Consider the following 22873-nt stretch of genomic DNA (forward strand, 5'->3'; position numbering starts at 1 on the left):
AAATAGAAGGCCCTTTTCATCTGTCAGACTTGAGTCAGCCACATGGAACACACACAAATTTGGAGACACAAATCAACTCACAGGGCATTGGGAAGAAGGGCACAGGCAGAAAGTCAAGTGAAGAGAAACTTCTTCAGATATGAGCTGTAGTCTCCAAACAGTTTAGTTATTTGTACAATATTTTTTTTTTATTTTACTGCTAACCTTTTAATTAATTAAGATTTTGATTTTTTTAAAATAACTTCAATAATGAAACTTAGTGTGGGGATATTTTTTGGAGGCTTCTTTGCAGCTCTGGGGGTTTTGCTTTTTTTGGTGGCATTTGGAACTGATTATTGGCTTCTTGCTACAGAAATAGGAACTTGTTCAGAAGCACCTGAAGATGCTGGGGTTAGTATGGACTTTTTATTTATAATGAGAATTATATATGTAGAATTCTTGGATGTGTTTATTTTCTAAGAATTTACTTCTGTATAAACTTTTGAATATACTCATTTTGACCTTCTGGAGGCTTACAAGCCTGCCTTAAAACCTCTTATAATAATTTGTAATCAGCTCTAAAATGAATTTTTATTTTGTGATACTGCTTTTGCAATATTATATTCTTTCAAAAGAAGAATGACCGTTTATATAGGCTATAGCTGACCTAAATTCAGACAGGTTGTGTGTCATGATGGTGGTGTTTTTTATGTCAACATCTAATTGAGCTTAATCCTTTCAGCTGTCCAAAAATTGAATAATAATGACTTTCTTTTTTTTATTTTTTCTCCCTCTGTAGGGAGAGAAGGCCACTTTCCATCATGAAGGTTTCTTCTGGAGGTGCTGGTTTAGTGGAAGTGTAGGAGATAATAATGCCAGCATGTGGAAGTTTTGGTATAGTAAGTAAATTTTTCCTTTTAAATTATCTGCAGTCATTTTTTCGCAAAACTGTTGCGGTTTGGTGTGTTTTTTATTTTTACTCATATCTTACAAATAATTAGATTTCATATAGCTTCTTTGGGGATCAGGTTCTTCAGCTACCCTAAAATAAATTCTTGACGTACACTTTTGTAATCTGTACTATAGGAAACACCAGGACAAAATGATACAAGTTCAGCTATCAGATTACACTACAATTGTTACGGATGCCCTCTTAACCTGAGTACATTCTTAGTTACACGGTCTTTTGCCACTTGCTGTTAAACAGATGGCTTATTTCTGTTAAGTAGGGAAAAAAGAGCTTGGTGGTTAGCCTGGTCCATGAATTTTTCTTTGATAGTTTCTCCATCTACTTCTTAACCCACTACAAGTGGGTTAAGATGGGAATGGGCAGCTCCACTGTGAAAATGGTGTAGGATACATCATCTCCGGAAGAGTTCCTCTATTACATTCACAGATGACCTGTTGCTTTTTTTCACTACGTCCAGGGTTTTAAGACAGATAGAATTCCAAGATCAGATAGTGTTTTACAACCAAAATCTCCCATTAAGAAGTCAAACAAAACTTCTTCTCCAGTCTTTGACACTCCCTCTGAGGTCAGGAGCTCCCTCACCTTTTTGCAAGATTTCCATAATCCTTGCGAAAAGCAGGTGCCATCATACAAATTTGACTTCAATAGCCCATATTTTGCTAAATATATTGCTTAGTCTTAGGTGAAAAATGTAATATTCACTGTAGTTAATTTCCACTTGTTATTTATCTGGAAAATTCTGTGGTCAGGAATCTGAAATTTAAATGGGGTTTAAGTTATAGTCAGCTTTTATCTTTCACCAGGAAGAAGTTGATATTTTTAGAAGTATTTAATATAAAGGGTGAAATTACCCTTTTCTTGAGGATATTAATTCGATTGACTAAGCTCATATTTATGGACATTGCAAACTTTCTGAAGCTGCTTGATATTTTTGTTCTTTCACAAAAGAAAAAGTAATTGCCTGGATTTTGTTTGTTTGATTGCTTTTTTTAGACATGAAATAATGAGAAGAACATAATTAACCCTCAAATGAGAAAGGTACATATGCATCCTAAAGCATACATATGCATCACATATAAATTGCAGTGTGCCTTCAGCATGGCTCATTTGCTGTCCCAGAGTACAAATCTGTATTGCTTTTTAAGAAACATTCTTGTTTGGATAACAAGACTCGTATCTCTTACTAAACCAAATTCACTGTAAGCTGTTGCCTAGGAAAGAACCTGAAATCTTGACCTATGAAGCTCAGTTTGCCCATTTGAAGAACAGACACGCAGTATTGTAAAGGTGGTAAAATATTAATCTTTTGCTTTCTTTCATTCTTAGCCAACCAATCACCTTCTAAGAATTGTACACATGCTTACCTGTCCCCATTTCCTCTTCTCCGAGATGAACACAACTCAACTTCCTATGACTCTGCAATCAGTAAGTATTGTTTGGTGCAAATGAGTACAATGCCTATAGTTTCAAGAAAACAATTTGGATGCTTCAAAATAAAACAGCCTTATCGCTCCACACAGTTTAATTAACAGAGTTTTGGTATTTCTCATAATTTTACAACATGCATATTTAAGCCACTGTTTAACAAAGCGCTTAAATGAATGCTTAGCTTTAAGCATGATGGCAGAATGGAGGTAATTTCTGGAAAAAAAAAAAAAAAAAAAGACGTTTCCTTTTTAGTGCTTTTTTTCCCCAATATAGTAAGTATCTTCCTTGGGCTGAATGCATTAAACAAGTACTTCTTGTCATGTATTTAAATAAATCTGTTTTTGATTTTGGTTGGGGTTTTTTTTGTTTGTTTGTTTTGTTTTTTGGGTGTTTTTTTTGGTTAAATAAATAACCACATACGGAAATGTATTGAATTTTTACTTTATGAGGAAGGAGGAGCAGAGCCTTGATGCTGTCTAAGTTTATTTAACTGACTCAGATATATTTCACTGAGAAATCTTGTACTGTAACATAGAGACATAAAAGTATATATTTATATATATGTGAAAGATATACATTAATAAAAACCTTTGTGTTTGAATAGTGCCTAGAAAGCTCTGTTTTTGCAACATTTAGAAACTACTTAAAAATATCAGGTACACTTAATCAGATTGAGATCTTTACGCAAACATATTTGAAGTAAATAACTTCTGATACCTATTTCATATGACTTTTTAAACAACCTGTGATGTGTGGATGCTACATGTCTCTGAGCTTGCTAAGGTACTTAAGTGATCCTTTCCTGTCCTGAAGCTGTAATTTTGCTTTTGCTAACCTTGAAGTGTCTTTAGAATCCAATTTTTATGCAGCAGACATGAAAAAGAAAATAAACTAGAATTATAATGGTTCTGTTAATCTTTAGAAATTATGAACTGTTTGTCCAGGAGGAATTCAGACCTCACCATTCAGAGATCTAATCTGTAACTTCATAGCACATCTAGAACAGTTTATCTTTCCATTTGAAAGTGACAGAGTCATCAGCTCCTAATAGCCTAGACAGAAATTGTATTCCACCGTTCACTCATACATTCACAAAGGTTCTTCAAATTATATTGCATGATTACACAGAAGTGGACAAACAAAGAAAAAGTAAAGGAGAAGGAATATCATCAAAAGTTTAATTAATTTTAGTTAATATTTGCCAAAAGAACCACTGCTCAAATATATTTTTCCTATCTATATTTCATATTAGGAGATTAAAAGTAGGCAGAACTGTACTATAGATGCTGGTCCAGGTAGAGTATATTCAGAGCCATTCCTGCTATATAAATAGATACAGTTGGATTGCTTTCAAGCTCATTAAAACTGAAGAGGGTTTGAGGGTTTTTTTGCCTACATTTCATTTGCAACATCCAAGCTGAGTTATTTACTAGAACAGGTATGATTGTTCAAGAGTCTTTCACAACTTTTTATGAAGAAGGTTATGTCATCAGCTCTTCTGTGAGTTCAAAACTTGTTTCTCCTTTAGTCTAGTTTGACAATCCTGCCCATGATATTTGGCAAACAAGTTTTTAAAACCTTGCTGCAACTGCAGTCACTAAGTTAAGAAATACTAGAAGGTTATCCTCTTCTTCTTGACTCCCAGTGCAGGAAATGGTTTTCTATAAAGCCAGTGGCAAAAGGCTTCAGTTTGGTTTCATGAATAACATGATTTCATCTATGATTTGTATATCTGGTTGTCTGCATCTAATACTTTGCATCAGCTAAACACAGTATAAAAGGGCACTACCAAAAAATGGAGGTTATTGTCCCATTTTTTGGTTCTGCTATTGTTTCTTGATAAAATATTAACATTTTCATGGCTCATAACTTTCTTGACATACTCTCTTCTGGGGATGATAAAAAGCCCAAATCTTCTCCCCAGGTTTATAATTTTTAGTGAGTCAATCTATTTTAAGTTCTATTTTAAGTAGGGGTGTATAACAAGAAATTTTCTCTTTCATAGAAAAATAAACAGCTGAATAAAGAGCTTTAAACTTCATTACAAAAATCAAACATGTAAGCAACACATTTTCTAAAAATCTCTACCTTTTCATTCAGAGGGCTATTAGTTTCTGAGCAAGTAAAGGCATGTGCCTTTTTTACAGACTATTTGGCTTAAGAGACTTTTGGACCTTATCAGAGGAATTTGAATTCAGCTGCAGGCCCTTGTGCAGTCCCTTGTGTGGAGACACAAGTGTGGTTTGGTTTTGGAGTGTGGTGTCACCATCCAGCTAGAAGAGCTCAGGCAAAGATAAGTTGCCTGAGGAACATGAAATCTCCGATGCTTTTTGAGTGCAGTGTCTGGACCAAGTTCTCTGTTGACATAACTGCTTTGGCTTTAGGAGGAATTTGGCTCAGCGCTTTTCTGGGCCAGATTTCAAAACAGGCTCACCTATCCTTTCTTAGTTTATTTACATCTTTTTGTATGTTGAGTTTGTGTTAAAGCACTGAGGACAGGGAAGTCTAGTGTTAGAATATGCCTTACAAAGATTTAGAGCAAAGGCTCAGTTCATTCTGAGGTACAAACCTAAACTATGAGCTCTTGGTGTCAAGGACTATAGCCTTAGATGGAAATGTAAAGACACAAAAGCCTGCAGGGGTGCTTATACTGGAGATTTCAATGTATACTTTAATGTGTCAGATATCTTTTAAACATTACTGTTAGATGCATGATCAGCTTCAAAGAGTTAGACAGCACTGCTTTGAAATTGCAGTTTGCTATACCTTTTAATCATGGTTATAATGTTTTTGTGCATTTATTGGTTTTGTTAAATATCTTGGCAGAGTGGGGAGGACTTCCCCTAGCTGTACTGTAAGGTATGGTTTCAAAAGCTGTATGAACCATCCTTCACAGTTAATGTGCTGAAGTTCATAGGCCATGTCATTTATCTTAGCCTGAAACAGGCTCTAAATGAACTCAGGGGAAGCCTGAGTCTAGTGACTTTCTGTGATGGTACAGAGGTGTAGAGTGACAACTATTATAATGTACAGCTCTTAAGTTGACTTAGCACCTCATTGTGTTGCTAGCAGATACATTTTTATGATGATTCACATACATAAGTGCAACAAACTACAACCTAGGAATAAAAAATAAATTAGACCATGCAATAGAAGTACCACAGCAGCAACCTACATATTCTAAAATAAACATACATTTGCATAATCATAACCAGATTAGTGGCCCCATCAGGCTATTCTGAAAACTTAATATTATAGTTCTTTAATATTAATTAATTGCTAGCTAGATTAATGCACAGTATTATGTCATTAGACTACTTAACACTGATGTTCAAGGGCTATCACACTGTTCTACAGTTCTTTTACTATAGGACAATATTAGGCCTCTTTTTGGAAAATGTGCAAAGTTCTTACTCATGGAAATAGTCCCATTGGCCATAGTGAGATTATTCCTAAGAAAAAGAAGTGAAAAATATAACACTTAGTCACTAATTCATTATTTTTACTTTTGAGGGGATTTTTTTCAACTTAATTTGGAAATAAACAAAAATTCCCTAAGTGTTCCCAAGAGCTTTTGAAGCTGAAGTGGAAGCATTTTAATGGGGCAGCACAGGCACATTAGTTTAATACTCTGATTTGTAGCTGCTAGTGTTGTTTTTCCTGAATCTTAGTATCTTATTTTGCCCAGTACTGGGCACATTGCCAGCATTTGAAATAACGCCTAATGGATTATACACAATGTTTATAGGACTGAAGCAAAAGTATGATTCAGCAACTGTTAAATCCAAAATGGTGAGATGAAATTTATTGGCAGGTTTGTTAATGGGTTGAAATTAACCTAAAGTAATCTGGAAAATATCAGCAATGAAATCTGAAAATAGAATTTGTACAAGTGAAATGTTAGCAGCAGTCTATTTCTAGGGGAAAAAAATGCTCTTATGTAATACAGTCTTATAATTGCCCATGAGAGATTGTAATACAGTACATTTATAAGGGAGAACTCTGTAGCCCCCAAGCAGCAACAAAGTAAGAAACATCTTAAACAGCAGTGTATCCATCCTGTGAATAATGTATTTGTTTTACTGTTAAAGTTATTTAAAAAAAATAGTACTAAGGGATAGTAAAGGGTGCTGAATGAAGCTGAGAAAAGTCTTGCAAGGTTTACTGTGTTGCCAGGTATATCTCCTGTGCTGCTGCTGAGATAGGTGATTTCATTTACAGTTGTTTATCTGCGGAGAAGATACTCCTGGTTGAGAGCAGATCAGGCACTTCACCTTTCACTGTATTGGCACTGTGTGTGGCAATACTCTTCTTGAAAGGATTTCAATATCTCTTACATTAAATAGAGAGGTAAAAAAAGACATACTCTAAAATACAATCTGCAGTCAGATGACAGGAAATGTTCCCTTTTGGATGTGAGCTTGTCCGTGATAGTTCAAGGCAACTTTTCCAAGTCATTTTGCCTTGGAAATGTCTATGTGGCATTGTACTCACACATTTCAAAAGGTTTTTCATCCTTATAGTGCTTAATAATTCATATTGATATTAAATTCAAGATTAAGTGGCTGGGGTTTTTATGGTAGACCACAGTACTTGTATGGACTGATGGCTGTGTTTTGAAAACACTTTAACTCAGCAAGGGCAATAAAATACTTGGTATGCTTTCATGAGGCTGATGTTAACATCTCCAACAGTGGAAGGGTGTTGCTTTGAGTCATTAACCTGGCTGTCCCTGACTAACTATTATGGAGCTTCAGAGGCGTGCATGACTGCTGCACAAGCGTGTGTTGTAGGTGACACAGCTCTGTAACTTTTCAAACATGTTATTGCTTGTCTTTTATATCATGCATCAGTAAAATCTTAAAATATGAATCTTTAACTTCAGTTTGTAATCAATGATGTGATCTACTAGATAATAGGCTTTTCTGATACTAGAAAACAAGGCTTTTGGTAATTTTCACACATTTCTCCAAAATTTGGTCCTTTGCACAAACCCAGATACTTCTTCTAGTTTTCAAATAATGCAAAAGTCCCTGGAGGGACCTAAATTAGGATCTTTAGAGAGAAAAGCAAGTAACAAGGGAAAACTACAGGTCATGCAATTTTGGAGGAATATAATGTTCTCATACAGGCTCAATGGTGCAGTTGTGTACTCCTGTTTTCTGCTCAGTCCTTTTTTATTTTTAGGTCTGCCTGTCATTTCCAAGGCAATTGCTGTACTCAACAGAGGGGCAACTTACCAAGACACCTTACAAAACCTTCTGTTTAGCACACTTGCAACACAGAGCAGTGGTATCTAAGATTTTAAACACTGCAGATATGTTTACTTTGCACTCTGCAATTATGACAGAGGGGTGAGGGGTCAGTAGCTCTGACCGAGGAAGCTGTGACTGGTCCAGAGAGATGGTCCCGAAAGAGATCGTCTTCCCGAGGCCCGGTGTCTTCCCTCAGCTGCTGGCTAGGACGGCCCGTGCAGAAGCTGTCAGCTCTTTAGTGATTGTCAGCTCGTGATTTCAGCTCAGCTCTGCAGGGCAGCCTCCAGGCCAGACCAGGGAGAGAGACGAGAGGCCCGTGTAGCTGTTCCGCACGAGGCAGCTTTATTGGTCCGTACTCTGGCGAAGGGGAGCCAGGGACAAGCATCTCTCTGCCCTCGCAGGGGCAGGGGGTTAGCTTTATAGGGATACAGGGGGTGGGTGTCAGAGGGTAAAGGCCAATGGGTTACAAAAGATCTGCATAGGGTCTCCCAGAGGATTCTGGGTCTGTCTTCTTCTCACCTTAACTGAAGAGTAGCTGCCTTCCCAGAGGTCCTGCTGGGAGATGGCTCAATCGCCTTATCTCAGCAGATGTCCCTCCAGGGCACTGGCTGGGCATACCCTGTTGGGGTCCCTCCCCCGCCGTGTAGCCCTGGGAGAGGGGCCCTGAGGGCACAGACACGGGGTTTCCCTGCCCCTGCTCAGCCTCGTTCCCATTGGTTGGTTTGTGTTCCCTGCGCGGGCAGAAGGACCCTTGGTCCCGTGACTGGAACAGTTCCTCAGCAGAGCTCTGGCCATGCGGCTGGAGAAATAAACATCTCTGAAACATCTAGCAAGAATCTGTCTGTCCAGATATATTTCCTTTCCACGGGACTCCTGGTTTGATATATGCGTGTTGCAGGATCCCCACTGCAACAAATGGTGGAGAATGCGGGCAGAACGATCCCCGATCCCTAAGCGACTGATTTGTGTGAGTAAACCCTGGAAACTTTGGATTCCTCTTCTTGGTTTTGCTTTGCTATTCCGTATCTAAACTATGGAGGAACCGTGGGAAGACTCTTGGCTCTCAGAGCCGCATATGGACATTTATCTTAAACTTAAAATGATTCTTGAACAACGATTTGTGAATTTTAGCTTGATTCAAGCTCAGAAAGAACTGAAACACTTCCTGGCATGGTTGTTTAAGAACTTTTTCTATGTTTCTTGGGATTTAATTCTTACCAAGGGCTTTTGGAAAACCGTTTGGACACAGTTAATATTTGAGTCAAAATATATGCCGATGGAAGAATATTTTCGTGAATATTATTTAGTTACCGAGACTGCTGAGCAATGTCAGCTGTGTCCTGGCGAAGGGAAGCCTGGCGCAGGGACCGTGCGGCCCAGGCCACGTGCACCGAGCGCTCTGCGAGCAGCAGCGAGGCAGTTCCCGCGCGCGGGCGGAGCCACGCGAGCCGCAGTGTCGGTGGCGGAGCGAGGAGCGGCGGGAGCGGCGGGACCCGGCAGTGTCTGCCCGGTTCTGTGCAGTGAGTGGTGGAGCGAGCCCCGTGAACGCCCGACCGAGAGGGGCGGCGCGCGGGCGGCGGCTGGCGGCAGCGGCGGTGGAGCGGAGCCGCGCCCAGCCGAGACGCGCGCTGGAGCAGGGCGCGGGGGGATCGTCGCTCGGGGGCCCGGCCGAGACGTGGATGCAGCGCCCGGCATTGGCAGCGAAGCTGCGACCAGAGGAGGCGACGCACGGAGAACTGAGCGGCGCGGCCCGGCCCGGCCCGCGCAGCCCCGAACGCGACCCCGGGAAGAGCGCGCAGGCACCAGCAGCCCCGACAATTCCAACACGGGAGCGACCGAAGGAGAGAGCAAAGACGCAGCGAGACAGAAAACAGCAGCCACTCGGAAAAAGGAAAAGATCATAGAAACTAAGATCTTAGGGATAGTAAAATGGTATAATGTTAAGCAAAATTATGGTTTTATAACAAGGTGTGACAACCAGCAAGACATATTCGTGCATAGAACTGCTATTAAAAAGAATAACCCTGAAAAATGCATCCCAAGCTTGGGAGATGGAGAGGTGGTGGAATTTAATATTGTACTAGGTAGAAAAGGGTTACAAGCATCGCAGGTCACTGGGCCTGATGGTGTTCCTGTAAAAGGCAGTATATATGCAAAAAATCGTAGTCATGTTAGACAATATCTCCATTGTAAGCCCCCCCTACAGTCTCCCTTTCCTAATCCCACCTTTCCCTTTTACCCTATGTCCTATTACCCCCAGTGTATTCCCAATCCGTTTTTTCATCCATGGTTTCCCTCACAAAACCATGCTTTTGCCAATTGTTTCCCCAAAAATCCCTTTCCAATGCCGAGTGGGGGATGAAAAGGGGGAGGGAAGAAGTTAAACCCTCTCCTGCCTCAGTTTCCCCACAAAGCATGCTCAGAGAATTCTGTCTCCCTTCTGTCAGCCCTAAGATGTTCCAGAGAATCTGTTTGGACATTTAAAGACTCAGGAGGGTGGCTTGTTTTGTTTTGAAACTGTTCTTGTTATGTTTATCCAGTTGTTTTCATTCTCCTTTTATTAAAATAAAACGGGTGAGGTGTTGGGGTCCCTCCCCCGCCGTGTAGCCCTGGGAGAGGGGCCCTGAGGGCACAGACACGGGGTTTCCCTGTCCCTGCTCAGCCTCGTTCCCACTGGTTGGTTTGTGTTCCCTGCGCGGGCAGAAGGACCCTTGGTCCCGTGACTGGAACAGTTCCTCAGCAGAGCTCCGGCCATGCGGCTGGAGAAATAAACATCTCTGAAACATCTAGCAAGAATCTGTCTGTCCATATATATTTCCTTTCCACGGGACTCCTGGTTTGATATATGCGTGTTGCAGGATCCCCACTGCAACAATACCCTACATAGTGGTTGTACTTTATTTCTTCTGTTGTAGGAAATACTTGGAATGATGCCTGTATTTGAGGTGGGTAACTCTAACATATCTGTGAAGTACTTGGAAGAGACAAGGGTACTCCTTGTCATCTGGGCCCGAACTTGGGATATCCTGTGAACTACCTCAGTGAGACTTGAAATTGTGCAAACATCTATTAACACTCTTTGTAGATACACTTTGCATGGGTACACCAAACCATTATTTCTTGAAACAGACTTTGGATCACAGTGTCAGCCCTTTTCATCGAATATAAGAAGAGTAATTTAAAGCAGCATCTTCTGTTGCATTTTACCTATCATTGTTCATCTCAACATTGGAGCAGCAAGGTCTTTGACTTCAAGAGTCAGGAGACTTAATTTCAACCAGCTCTTTTGTGTCCATCTGTAGGTGACAGCTAAGCTAAATGACAGCAGTAGGCCTGAGTTGTAATTTTGAATGATTAGCCCTGTAGGAATTGATCTTGCCCATCTAGGCAGAGAAGATGGGAAATGTGGTCTAAGCAAAAACGGTCAGAGTATAAAATAAGTGAAAACTTCTTTGCAGGAAAATGATGGCTTTTTAATTCCCTTACAAAAGTAAAAGTCTAAGTGCCCACTGGGTGTTTCCTCACACCTGGGCCACAAATGAGCTGAATGACTTTCTGCCTTGCAGATTAGAGGGGGTAGTATTTTGCTTGCAAAGTCAAAGATTTGTGAGCAGACTTTGTACCTGTCAATTACGCTCTATTTTTTAATTGATGTTTAATGACAGAATTAGCTTAATAAACAAGTATTAGGATAATCAGACTTTATCCATGATTCTCTAGAGTAAATAACTATTTCTAGAGAAATAGAATGGAACGTTCTTTCAGGTGATAGCTAGGTGAAATCAGTATTTCATATATAATACATAAAATAGTTACAGGGTTGGAGCAGAGGAACAGCTTTTCTCTTGTATAGTTGCAGAGAGGTTTAAACAAATTTTCATCAGTTGTATTTGTACTCCTTTTGTGCTCTGTTTCTAAGAATATTTGAGCATCAATTCAAAATTTTCTCATGAAATTTCACTAAAAGCAGACTTCAAAGCTTCCTGTATGAAGAGCAGATAATGAAAATGGATGTTGGTTTTGTAATGCTGGAGAATCTTGTGTCCTCATCCATTCAGAAAATAGAAACACTGCTGCATTACTTAGGTGACTGACCATAATAATAAAAAGAAAGCTTTTTCAAGGTCCATTTTGGCCAATGTGTCCTATTATGTAGTATGACTTTGAAGTACCTTGGGCCACCCACGTAAAAGAGTTGGGTGGTTATAGATTGATTTAGTGGTATTAGGCTTTAAATGAGGAAGTAATGTCCCATGGACTTGGAGACTGCAATGAAGCTTATCAAAGTAGCCCCATGAGTAAAATAATATGAAATTGCTTCAGAAACCCAAGACTGAAGGACTTGAGAGATTTACCTTTCTAGGTCTCCATTCACTGTCCATTTGCATTAAGTGAATCATTTAACTATGTGTTTAACTTTAAACAGGTGCCTAAAATCCCATAAGAGGTATACTATTTAAAGCAAAACACACATTTAACTGCTTTGCTGAGTCATAGCCTTATTTCTTACCTACTATTCCAATAATTTTTTGTTTATGTGGAGTGGAGACTTGGATATGAACCAAACCCCAATTTTAACCCTTCTGCCGGGTACTTTCAGACACATTCATCCTTTTAATGCCCAAATCTGCTGATCAGTGTGGTGGAAAATTATGTCTCTGAATGTTTGCCTAGATTAAAAAGGATGTTATTTAAAAAGAGTGGTGAATGTAATGTGATGAGTGTGATCTAGCTAATACATTTACAATGCTAGTGATGTATGCTTTAACTTGAGTTAAGCTGGTCAAGTTAAAAACCATAGATTTTTGGAATACATCAGTGGGAAACACAAGCTGCTAATGCCCTAGTGCGCCTTCAGATTTCAGATGAGAGCAAACCTGAATCATTGTGAATAGCTGTCTCTAACAAGCTGTATGAATTTGAATCTTTCAGGATATGAACTAGTATAATAGTTGCTTGGTTGTGTTTTTCCGTAACAGTAAGTAGGTGCTGTCAGATGATAAGTGGCAGTTTCTTTTGTGATACACTTTTCCTGACTTGCCAGCTGGCTTATATGCTTTCCCTCAGTTGGGTGGAAATGTTTTTCACTGACTGAATTGTCAGTGCTTCAAGATTTTCAGATCTGACGATGGAGATCTTTACAACTCATAATTTTACTAATGGGTTGTGTTAATGTACCAATTTTTAAATTCATGGGAGAAATTTATGTCACTCTTGTAGCATTTGTAAAATGATGACTTTGTTAAATGGATGTGCAATTAACCAGCTAAAAACTAATTGTTAGAAAGACTCTTTTGGCCAGAGTATGTCACAAAACTCTCAGCTCATTTATCACCAGCTGCATCCATTAATTCAGCACTGCTTGGCACTGTCTAACAGGGGCTTCTGAAACATCACATTTTAAATTTAATAAAATACAAAGAGCTTTAGAGCAGAAATAGGCTGGTTTAAAACTTAGCTGTTTTTCAGAAATATGGTTTACATTTTTTTAGTTTCTCCCTGCTCCTAGCTTAAGTTTCTTTCTGCTGAATATGGGTGTATATAAGGAATATTATCCTGCTGTAAATTGTAAAGAACTTACAAATTGTTATTGGTGATATAGTCTGGGAACTAAGAATTCAAGATACTGCATCTCTCTGCTTCTCCTACACAATTTTGGTAAAATAATTGCATCCTGTCAGTCCAATCATTTATGCCAAAGAATCACTGCTATAGCTTTGCCATACCATTTTCTAAGGAGCGTCAATTTGGTCAAGATGCTATCTTACAAGGTACTGCTAAATATTCAGCAGATGCATTTCATTCACAAGAACTTAGACCCTGTTTTCCATGATCATCAGGTAAGGACTGGTAATCAAACCCAATTTTATCCACATGATATATAAAGTATATGCAAAATAGAATTAACATTTCATTTGTTAATAAGGCAAGGGATAAAAGAAGGGGAAAGGAAAAATCTTTGTTAGCCAACTTGGATAAGTTCTAAAAAACATTGTATATTTTTCCTTTTTCTTCCTTCTTCCTTTTCTCCAGTTTATCGAGGCTTCTGGACGGTTCTGATGCTCCTGGGAGTGCTCACTGTTGTGGCAGCTAGTTTCCTCATCATCTGTGCAGCTCCTTTTGCCAGTCACATTCTATACAAAGCAGGAGGAGGCTTTTTCATCATTGCTGGTGGGTATACTGTTTGCTCAGTCAGTTAAAGAGTAGAAAAGATGTGTTATTTCTTCCATTCTCCTTAACCAAAAATTGTATCAATCATGGCTAAAAGAAATAGAAAGCATATGGTTCTATCCTTTGGCTTGTGGAGTGCCTGCACTTGGAGACAATTCTTTCCACAATTATTTAGTCATGAAGCTATTATAAAAGCTATTTTGGGGTTAAGGTTAAAAAAACCCCACGTCCAGGACAAATCATGGAATTACACTGCAATTTCAATCTACTTTTTTTTTAACAGGAAGAAGAATGCATATTTAAGGATCTTGCCTTATAGGATTCTCAAGGGCTTTAGCTAAGGAGAGGGTTTTGTCCATTATCAGTGATGCAAAAGATGATTACAGTGGACTCCTAAGAAGTTGGGAGACAGAACACATTTGCATGACCAATACAGGAAAATGCTTTGGATGTGATAGGACTAAACAGAATAGTTGTCATATATGAGTAAGTAGGAGCTCTAAACCTCTGTGAATGAAAGATAACAAGTAACTGAATTCCCTCCTTCCTCATAACCCACACATACCAAGGAGGATGCACCCCCCCCCAGGATTCAGCTGATATGGACAGCTCACTGGCACGAGGTTTGCTTAACCTTGAAAAGTCTGTGAAGACGTTACACTGGTGTGTAAGATATAGTTATATAGGATATAAATGATAGTATGTGCTCCATCACTGTTCTCCTTAGTTTAAAGCCTGGTGAGAGATAGCCCTGTGAGAGCATATTGTGTTACAGGGTAGAGCTACCCGTGTCAGGACCAAAAGGCCTGGGCCCTCTTTTTGCTTCTCATACTGACCCCCTGACCTTGCTTACCTACTGCACCTCTCAGCTCTTCATACACAGCTAGTGATCATTATTCCCTTCCAAAGGACTCAGTGAAGTATAGGAAGTATTTTATAATATTTTAGCTGAAGGAAATCCTGCATACTTACATTTTATCCCTTGAGAATTACTCCTTCACACATAAAAGACGTTCAAAAAATATTCATAGTCTGATGGAGTCTTAGATATTTCAATGCTCTTTGTCACTAATTTGCAGGGCAAGAGCCCATGCGAGTTTTGCTCTTTTTCTGCATTTGTAATGCATGAAAAACCTCAGCTGTCACTAGAAAGTAGCAGAAGATGTTTGAGAGGAAAAGGGCACTTGAAAGATGCCAGGAACTGACGAGCAGAGGTGCAAAACAACGCTTGTGTTCTGCACTCTGGGTCAGTTCGTCTGCCCTCATTTAGGTATGGGAAAGTTAGATCCCATAGTCTGTACTAGCCTCCCCTGGCTTCCCTAGGAGGCCTTCAAGAGGCTATAACATTCACTGGCAGCAAAAAAAGTAGGTATGTAAGAAGTTCCCCCAGCTGGGGATTCACTTCACACTGAAAGAGGGGCCTAATTGGATCAGATGTGTGTGCTATGGAGGAACCCTACACCTCTCTTTCCTTTACTGAGAGAATCTAAAAAGATTATTTCTTTAGGTATGTGAAGTTAAGTGAGCTTTATTATCCCAGTGTGTGACCTCGGGTCTGTGTCTTTGCCCCTTTTACCCTTTGTCCCTATAGAGCAAATGTTCTTCAAGGGAAATCCTGATTTTTTACTCCCTCTGTATGTAGTATCTTTCAACTTCAGGACTGTTCTCAATCAGGGCTTCAGAGAAGAGCTATGTTATTTTTACTATTACCATTAGTGTTGTTGAAAAGCAAAGATCTTTAGCAAAATACTGCTATAATTTGTCAAAAAGTAGTGGTGCCAGAAGAAAATAGGAGCCATTCAACCTGCTCAAGACAGAGCAAGATAAGATAGACTTGATGCAGAAGAGATGATCTACTGTGTCCCTGCTGCCCTGACCCCTTACTCTGCCCATCTCCATCAGGACTAGAGATCCTGTTCATTTACTACCTGCCAAATCAAAACAGGACATGGAAGGGGAGAGTGATGAGAAGTGGTGCATATTTACCACTTCTCAAACATGTGATCAGGATGCAGCCAGGGTGTACATCTACTTAAACATGGACCTAATGGGAAAATTAAAAGATGTAATGTGGCTTAGGTTAATGTGACTTAGATCTGGTGGAGTTCTTCTAAGACAGAAACTGGCAGCTTGTTTTGAAGAAAAAAAAGAATTATATACATTATTTTAAAAGAGCCTGGATGCTGTCTTACCGCAAAATTAAAGTATGTGTTATACTGTAGAGAATAGTCTTCTGAGAAGAAAGTTAGACAAGATAGTTCTGTGGAAGTTAGGAAGAAGATAAGGAAATCAGTTGTTTTCCTACTTACATGTCTTAAAGTTAGATGAAATAACTTTAATATCTGTTACTGGACAGAATTATTTTTATACTTCTGCAACCTTAACTGAAAAATTAGCAGCGGAGAAAAGTTCTGCCTCAATTGAAGAGTACGGCTTGTAGCATGGTCTGCTGTGACATCTTAGGGTTCAGGAAGTAGCTGAAGATATTTTTGGTAATGAGATTCATGCCAGCTGTTCAGCCATCTGAAAGATGTCTTGTATGAACCAACTGCTTAAATTTCTATTGTCAACAGTAAGAACACTCAGATGGACACCTCACCTTCTGTGTGATAAGGTAGATAGGCTTGCGTTTTGGAGAGACCCATTCAAGAAGCCTAAATGGAGATCCTGAGTGACACAAAAAAATTTAGGTTGTAAAGGACCCCTTGTGGCAATCAAGTCTGACGTCCCATTTAGAGCAGGGTTGCCTTCAAAAGTAGATCAGGCAGCTCAGAGCCTTATCCAATCAAGTTTTTAAAATTTCCAATAATTGATGTTCCACAGCATCTTTGGTTGCTTGTCTCAGTTTGACCAACTTCATTGTGAGAAATGTTTTCTTTTTCCCTTGTTTTCACCTGAAATTGCCCTTGATGCAGTTTGTGACAATTACATCTCATCCTTGCAAGTCTATAGGTCACTGAAAAGTCTATCCCCATCTTTTCTATAACTCCATTTAGAAAAATGAAGACTGGATTCTTTTCCAGACTAAAATTGCCCAGCTCACTCAGCCTCTACTTGTTCTCTGTTCTCCTAACCATTTTGGTGGTCATCATCTCAGTTTATCAGTATCTCTATTTCACCAGGGGACCCCAAACTGACATAGCTTACCACATATGATAACAGAAGTGTTGAACAAAGGGCGATAATAGTATTTTCAAATCTGATGGTGGTGTTCTTGATAATGCAGCTCTGTATGATATTAATTTTTGTTTCTGCCAGGTCTGCTTGAATTCTTGTACACTTAAAGGGGCCATTCTTGTCCTTTAAGAAAATTGCCTATGAGGAACACCAAGTTCTTCTAGGCTTCTTTGTCCTTTAAGGCAGCCTTTGCTCTTCAAGGCAGGCTCTCTTAGGATCTTGCCTACCAGTTCTCTACACAGTTTGGAATGTGTTCTCCTAAGTTCTGGGTCTTACTCACTTTCTGTATTCCTCCTAGGATATTAACCTTTGCCATTCCATGGCCATTATAACTACAAGTAATGCCACCTATCATTTTCCTGACCCATTTTTCCTTAATTTGGAGTAGAAAAACTTTGTAACCTTATTAACCACCTGAGGCCACAGGTGAAACTACAGCTGCAATACCTGTGGGGAAAAGTGAGTATCAGTTCAATGATACCACAGTAAGTGACTTAAGTGCTGCCTTTGCAGCCTCACCTCCCTGTCTGCTACCTCAGAGGATGGTCCAAGAGCAGCTGCAGTACTGCAAACTGTAAGACACCTTATAGTGTCTTCAAAGGTCACAGGAATAGAAGGGAAAGCTACCATAAAATGATCTCTTAGATTAGCCTTCAATAAAGTCCATAATTACCTTGTGCCTCTTTCTGCTTTGGCGGTGGTGAAAACTGTCCTCTTGTACTGATGCCAATAAGCAATATTCCAGGATGTGCACAGAACATTACGGAATCACGCCCTGGTGAAGAAGCAAGATTAGAAGGATGACTCCTGCTTCCTGACAGAAGAGTGAAAAAACTTTAATTTGAGATCCTAGATGAGGACAAAAATCTCTTTTCAGACACGTACCTACTTCCATAATTCTTACATGGGAAACTCTGCATGTACTTCAGCAGACAATGTCAACTGTTATTTTTAAATAAAGGTCGCAAGAGGCCAAGGTAGGTGGTAGAATCTGAAATAAGGACAAGAACAGAAAAATGCATTTAATAAAAAAATATACACATAAAAGTTTTCCACAAGTGAGATAAAGAGTTCTAAACTTCCAGGCAAAAGTAAAAAGCTCACATCATTCTTTCCAGCACCTGTTGTCTTCGTGTCTGCATAGTAAAAGATTCATGCCATAAACAGCCATTCACCATTGACAAGTGAAAGGCATTTCTACGTGGGAAGAATCAGTACTAAAGGCCAGCAAACTGCTTCTTGAATTCACAGACATTTCTAAAGGTTCTGTATTCTTTCTCCTCTACAATATGCACAAGTATTTGTTTGAAAGAAATTCAAAAGAATGAATGTGAAAGACAGAAAAGAGTGACCTCAGAGAAGTCCATGTCTTATCACACTGCACAGAACTGTGTTTCAAGCATGTGTGTTTATAAGAAAAAAAAGCAAAATGAAAAAAAAAAAAGAAAGAAAAGGAATAGAAGGGAAGTATTTATTTGTCTTAATCTCTCTCAGACATATTTCATGTTCTAGGAATAATTTCCCCCATCATTCCTGATTCATGCAACTGCTGTTCTATTTTTTGTTCATTAAAAGGCAAAGGCAAAAGGATGCTTGCACTCTATGAAAAAGGTCTAAATGCCAAAAACGTAGAAATGTAGCATAGCACACACTGTTCCTAAAAATATTTGCTTCAAGAAATTGCCGAGATTTTTTCAATCTCAGTAATTTTCTCGTGGAGTTTGGCTTTGAGAGTTCATGACATTCACAATAGATAGTGCAAGACTTCAGGAGCAGATTTCTCAGGATAAATATATATTCAGTAAACTCCTGTCTAAGCGCATAACGCCTGTGAAATCATAACTCTGTGAAAACTAGACAAAAAGAGTGCTAATGAATGAAATACTGATGGAGGCAACAGGACATGGTCAGTTTTTACTTAGCCTGATTCTATAGTTCAAGATATTTATTGAACATGCTAATACTCCTTTTAATTAGTCTCCATTAGCAGGTGATGAGAACCCTTAAATACTCCTTTAGTGCCTTAATTAACTAAGACGGTTTACATACTCTTCCTTTGTTTTTCTTCCCTTTTAAGGAAGAACATTTATCTCTGCTTGACATACATTTCTTCTGCAAATTTCCATACCCAACAATTTGCCACTCACAGGTGTAACAGCTTGCTGTGAAATCACACCCGATGGATGATAGATTCCCTGAAGCTGTTTTACCACTGGCTGCACTGGCTTGCTATTTTGCACCTACATGGTGTTGATTCTAGTTTAACCACCTAGGTGTTGCTTCAGAGTGCCCGAAAAGCAGGGGGTGCCCATTTCTCAATTAAGGCACCTTTGATGCTGTTTTGTTTTAATGACAGATGTTTCTAACTGCCCTACATAAATTTGCTTCTACCCAGGATGCCAGAGGGCATTCCAGATGTGCAAGGCCTGGTTAAACTTACCTGCTGCTATAATAATGGAATATGCATTACTACTTTTTGTAATTGTTATTGTTTTGGGCCAAGTTTTCCCCAAAGCAGAGAATGAGTAGAAGACTAGTTTCAAAATGCATAGGCACAGCCAGCTGAAGAGGTAAATTCCAATTCCTTATGGATTTTGCCAGATTATTAATGTATCTTTCCAAATCTTATGGCTATAATTTTTTTTTGTTCAAGTTTTGAAACCTTGAACAAAATCCATGTATCTAATGATTCATTTTTTGAATTTGTCCCTGAATCTTTCTACTTTTAAAATCAAAATTACTAGCTCTGTTTGGTTCTAATTTTCCTGTGTTGCCTACATTATCTGTTATCATTAGATGTTTTGTTCTAGGAATCTTCTGCTTAATTTGAATTATATTTGAAGAGTCTTCAATTTAATTTCTCATTCTTCATGTCTGGCCCTAAGGCAATCCTTTCCTCTGATTGTTTCAGTGGTTTTATGTTTAATACAGGCACAGTACTAAATTCCATCAAAATTGAGTTTTACTTAGGTAAAATACTTTCAAAATTGAATTTATGCCTCTTAGAGTTGTGTTGGGTTTTTTCAAACTTTGTTAGGAATTTGAACCCTAGCAAAAAATGTAATCCTGGAAGTGTATTTCAAAGACACAAAATGTGTCTGCCTCCTTCTTTATTCAGTTTTTCTACTTTTATTTCAGCCTCCTAGAAACTGCAGATCCTTTGGGAATTTCAGTTATGTTTTGATCATGCCGCAGGTTAACTACTTCAGCCCTTTCTTTGTTGGTCTTCAAAATATAGTGTTTATAAGGATTGAACCATGAGTTCTCACCTATCAGATGTTCAGGATGTATGTAAAGATATTATATTTTGTCCATAAAGCAATAACAGGAAGATCATCAAATCACCAGGTTAAGATGTTGTATCAAACCTGCCTGGTTTTGTTTGCCTCAGGTGAGGGGGTGAGGACAACAGCTGCTGGGGAAAGGAGGTTGTGAGGCAGCATCTCTGGTTGGGGATGGGGAAAGGTAACCATCAAAGGTTACCAGGACATGTGGATATGGAAGCAAATGGCTGGCCACGGGTGCTTACGAAGTGCATTTGCGGGTTTTGCCACAAATGTCACATTTGTTCAAGGTTGCATTGCAAGTATTTAGCAGGATGGAGAAGAGGCCACAAATACCTTTAACTTACAGTGTGCAGCCTCAAGTTTGGCAGTGAAGTGTTCCCAGGACTATGCACTGACTTATGTTTTAATGAGGCACCTAAACATCCTGGGATGAAAACACGATGGGGTGCTGTCCCTCAAATATTTTAATGTTAGAATAGATGGTCCTGCTGCTGCAATGCTGCTGTGACAGCTGGAGCTCAGGGAGCAAATGGGTACAGGCTGGAGCATGCAAAAAATTTAGACTCATGCCCTCGGTTCTCCAGCAAATCTTCTTCTGGAGCATCTGTGCTGCAGGCTTGCATTTCTCAAGTGTCCACATTCCTCTAAAGTGAAATGAAATATTAGGAATGCAACTGATACTTTGGAAAGCACTTTCTTCTTATATGTCCTTCTGGTGTATAGTAACAAGGAAGTTAACAAAGTTTGTAAGGACATGTGCTCCTGTTACTATAATGTATAAACAATTCAAAGGCCTTTCAGAGGAGAGGTTGGGAAAAGGCTGTGAATTATGTGGTGGATTAATTTCAGGAAACTGTTGTATGCAATTTGAGATTATTACTAATAGCCTGTTTCATAGTTATTATTTAATTATTGTTGGGCTTTGTTCCTATACCAAGAGCTTCTTTTCTAAATGTGGATGATTTTGATTTAAACATATTTGAATTTTGCTGCAAAATATTTGGGTAGAATATTCTAAAGTTGTCTGTTCTAAACACAGCCCTTTTCATAAGAATAGAGAAGCAAATGCAGAGAGGTGAAGAGGATAGAAACATTTCCTACTCCTTTCTATATCTCATCCAAAAGACTGATAAAAACAATGCCAGAATTTGGGAAGTAAAAGTAGATTTTTTTTCCCCCAGATTGTCCCAGTCCATCCCACCACCTTCCCCCACCTTGACCCCTGAATTCAAACCAGTAAATATCTGCATGAATTTTGTCCTTAAAGTCTGCCTACCAAAGCCAGATATCTCCTTTGTCTTGGAAGTATGCCTTTCAGGGCAAATCAGGAGCAAGATGGACATAGTTCTAGTTAGTGGAAGCCAAAGCCAAAAATTATCCAGTGGTGGCTGACTGTGCCATGCAGACAGGACCTCAAGCATTGATGGATTTTTAGGTAATACAGTAAATGCACCCAGCATCTGTCTCTCACTCTGTTGTTAAAACCTGGTGTTTCTTTTCCAGGTGTCTTGTTTTCGCTGGTAGTCGTGATGTATGTCATCTGGGTCCAGGCCATGGCTGATCTGGAAGACTACACAAACACGAAAAAAATGGATTGTCCAGACTTTGCTGTTTATGTACGTTATGGCTGGTCTTTTATGTTGGCTCCTATAGGAGTGTTTTTTGCTTTATTAGCAGGAATGCTGTTCTTGTTGGTAGGGCGTGCCATTTATTTACACTCAGACTAGTCAGGCACCGCTGAAGGGAATACAGCAATACTTGTGAAACTTCATGACAAGTGTAAACTGGAACACAATTTTGTACATTATTACCATTATGGCAATCCTAAGTGTGCAGGCAGACTTCTGGAAGTTCTCCTATTACTTGTTTAAGGGTAAAGGACACAAAACTCAATAGAGGATGAAACCACCTTTAGTCCCAACTAGTTGTTTTTAGTTCTTTAGAGAGTACACTTGTGGTTCTTCACACTGTACTATTAGCAGCATTTTTGTAGGTTAACAAACAGAAGAAAACAAAAATTTTCTGCAAGTAAAAGGCCCACATGAAGTGGCTCAAATCAACATTTTATACATTTATCTTTTAGCATTTACACTGTATTTCTGTTTGTAGAGAATGGCACAAGGTAGATGAGAAGGCAAACATTCAGACACAGTAATTTAATCTACCTCCTCTCCTGCTTTCCACTACTTGCCTTAGCTTTAATGGCAGCAAACATGTCTGCACTTTATAAAAATAGAGTGCAGTTGTTCATGCAGCATCCATAGGAAGAGGATGAGAGAGAAGATAATTTCCATGAATGTGTAAAAGCTTAACTGTTCTATTACCCATTTCTCTTTTCTGTATGCATTTGAAAGCTGTGTACTTCTGTATTCTGAAACCCATGTGTGTTGCATGATTCTGTAAGCCAAAATGCCGTAGTACAATCACTATCTGAAGTTATGCCAAAATTGTATTTTGAATTACAGCATTATTATTTTAATTAAGTTTTAACCCTTTTATTTTTCAGTGGAACAATTGGCTCCTCTAACAAATATTTTCATGGTTGTGTAAAATTAATTTTTTATTAAAAAAGGTTTATTATCAAGACAATATCTAGGACATAAAAA

General features: G+C 39.0%; 1 protein-coding gene across 1 annotated transcript; it reads left to right on the plus strand.

Moving 5' to 3' along the window:
* Window positions 1-35: 35 nt before the first annotated feature.
* TMEM182 (transmembrane protein 182) lies at window positions 36-22873 on the plus strand. The gene is made up of 5 exons (XM_032100416.1): window positions 36-390; window positions 779-878; window positions 2276-2374; window positions 13666-13803; window positions 21771-22873. Exons 1-5 carry the CDS (start codon window positions 250-252, stop codon window positions 21992-21994), a joined length of 702 nt encoding a protein of 233 aa, XP_031956307.1. The 5' UTR covers window positions 36-249; the 3' UTR covers window positions 21995-22873.

This window comes from Corvus moneduloides, chromosome 2 (assembly GCF_009650955.1).
Source record: "Corvus moneduloides isolate bCorMon1 chromosome 2, bCorMon1.pri, whole genome shotgun sequence".
NCBI classification, from domain to species: domain Eukaryota; kingdom Metazoa; phylum Chordata; class Aves; order Passeriformes; family Corvidae; genus Corvus; species Corvus moneduloides.

Excerpts from the sequence above, each read along its gene's own strand:
- TMEM182 (XM_032100416.1), top strand. The coding sequence starts at position 250 with ATGAAACTTAGTGTGGGGATATTTTTTGGAGGCTTCTTTGCAGCTCTG. Across the intron at positions 2,375-13,665 it reads TTCCTATGACTCTGCAATCA|TTTATCGAGGCTTCTGGACG; the intron begins GTAAGTATTGTT and ends CCTTTTCTCCAG. Across the intron at positions 13,804-21,770 it reads AGGCTTTTTCATCATTGCTG|GTGTCTTGTTTTCGCTGGTA; the intron begins GTGGGTATACTG and ends TTTCTTTTCCAG.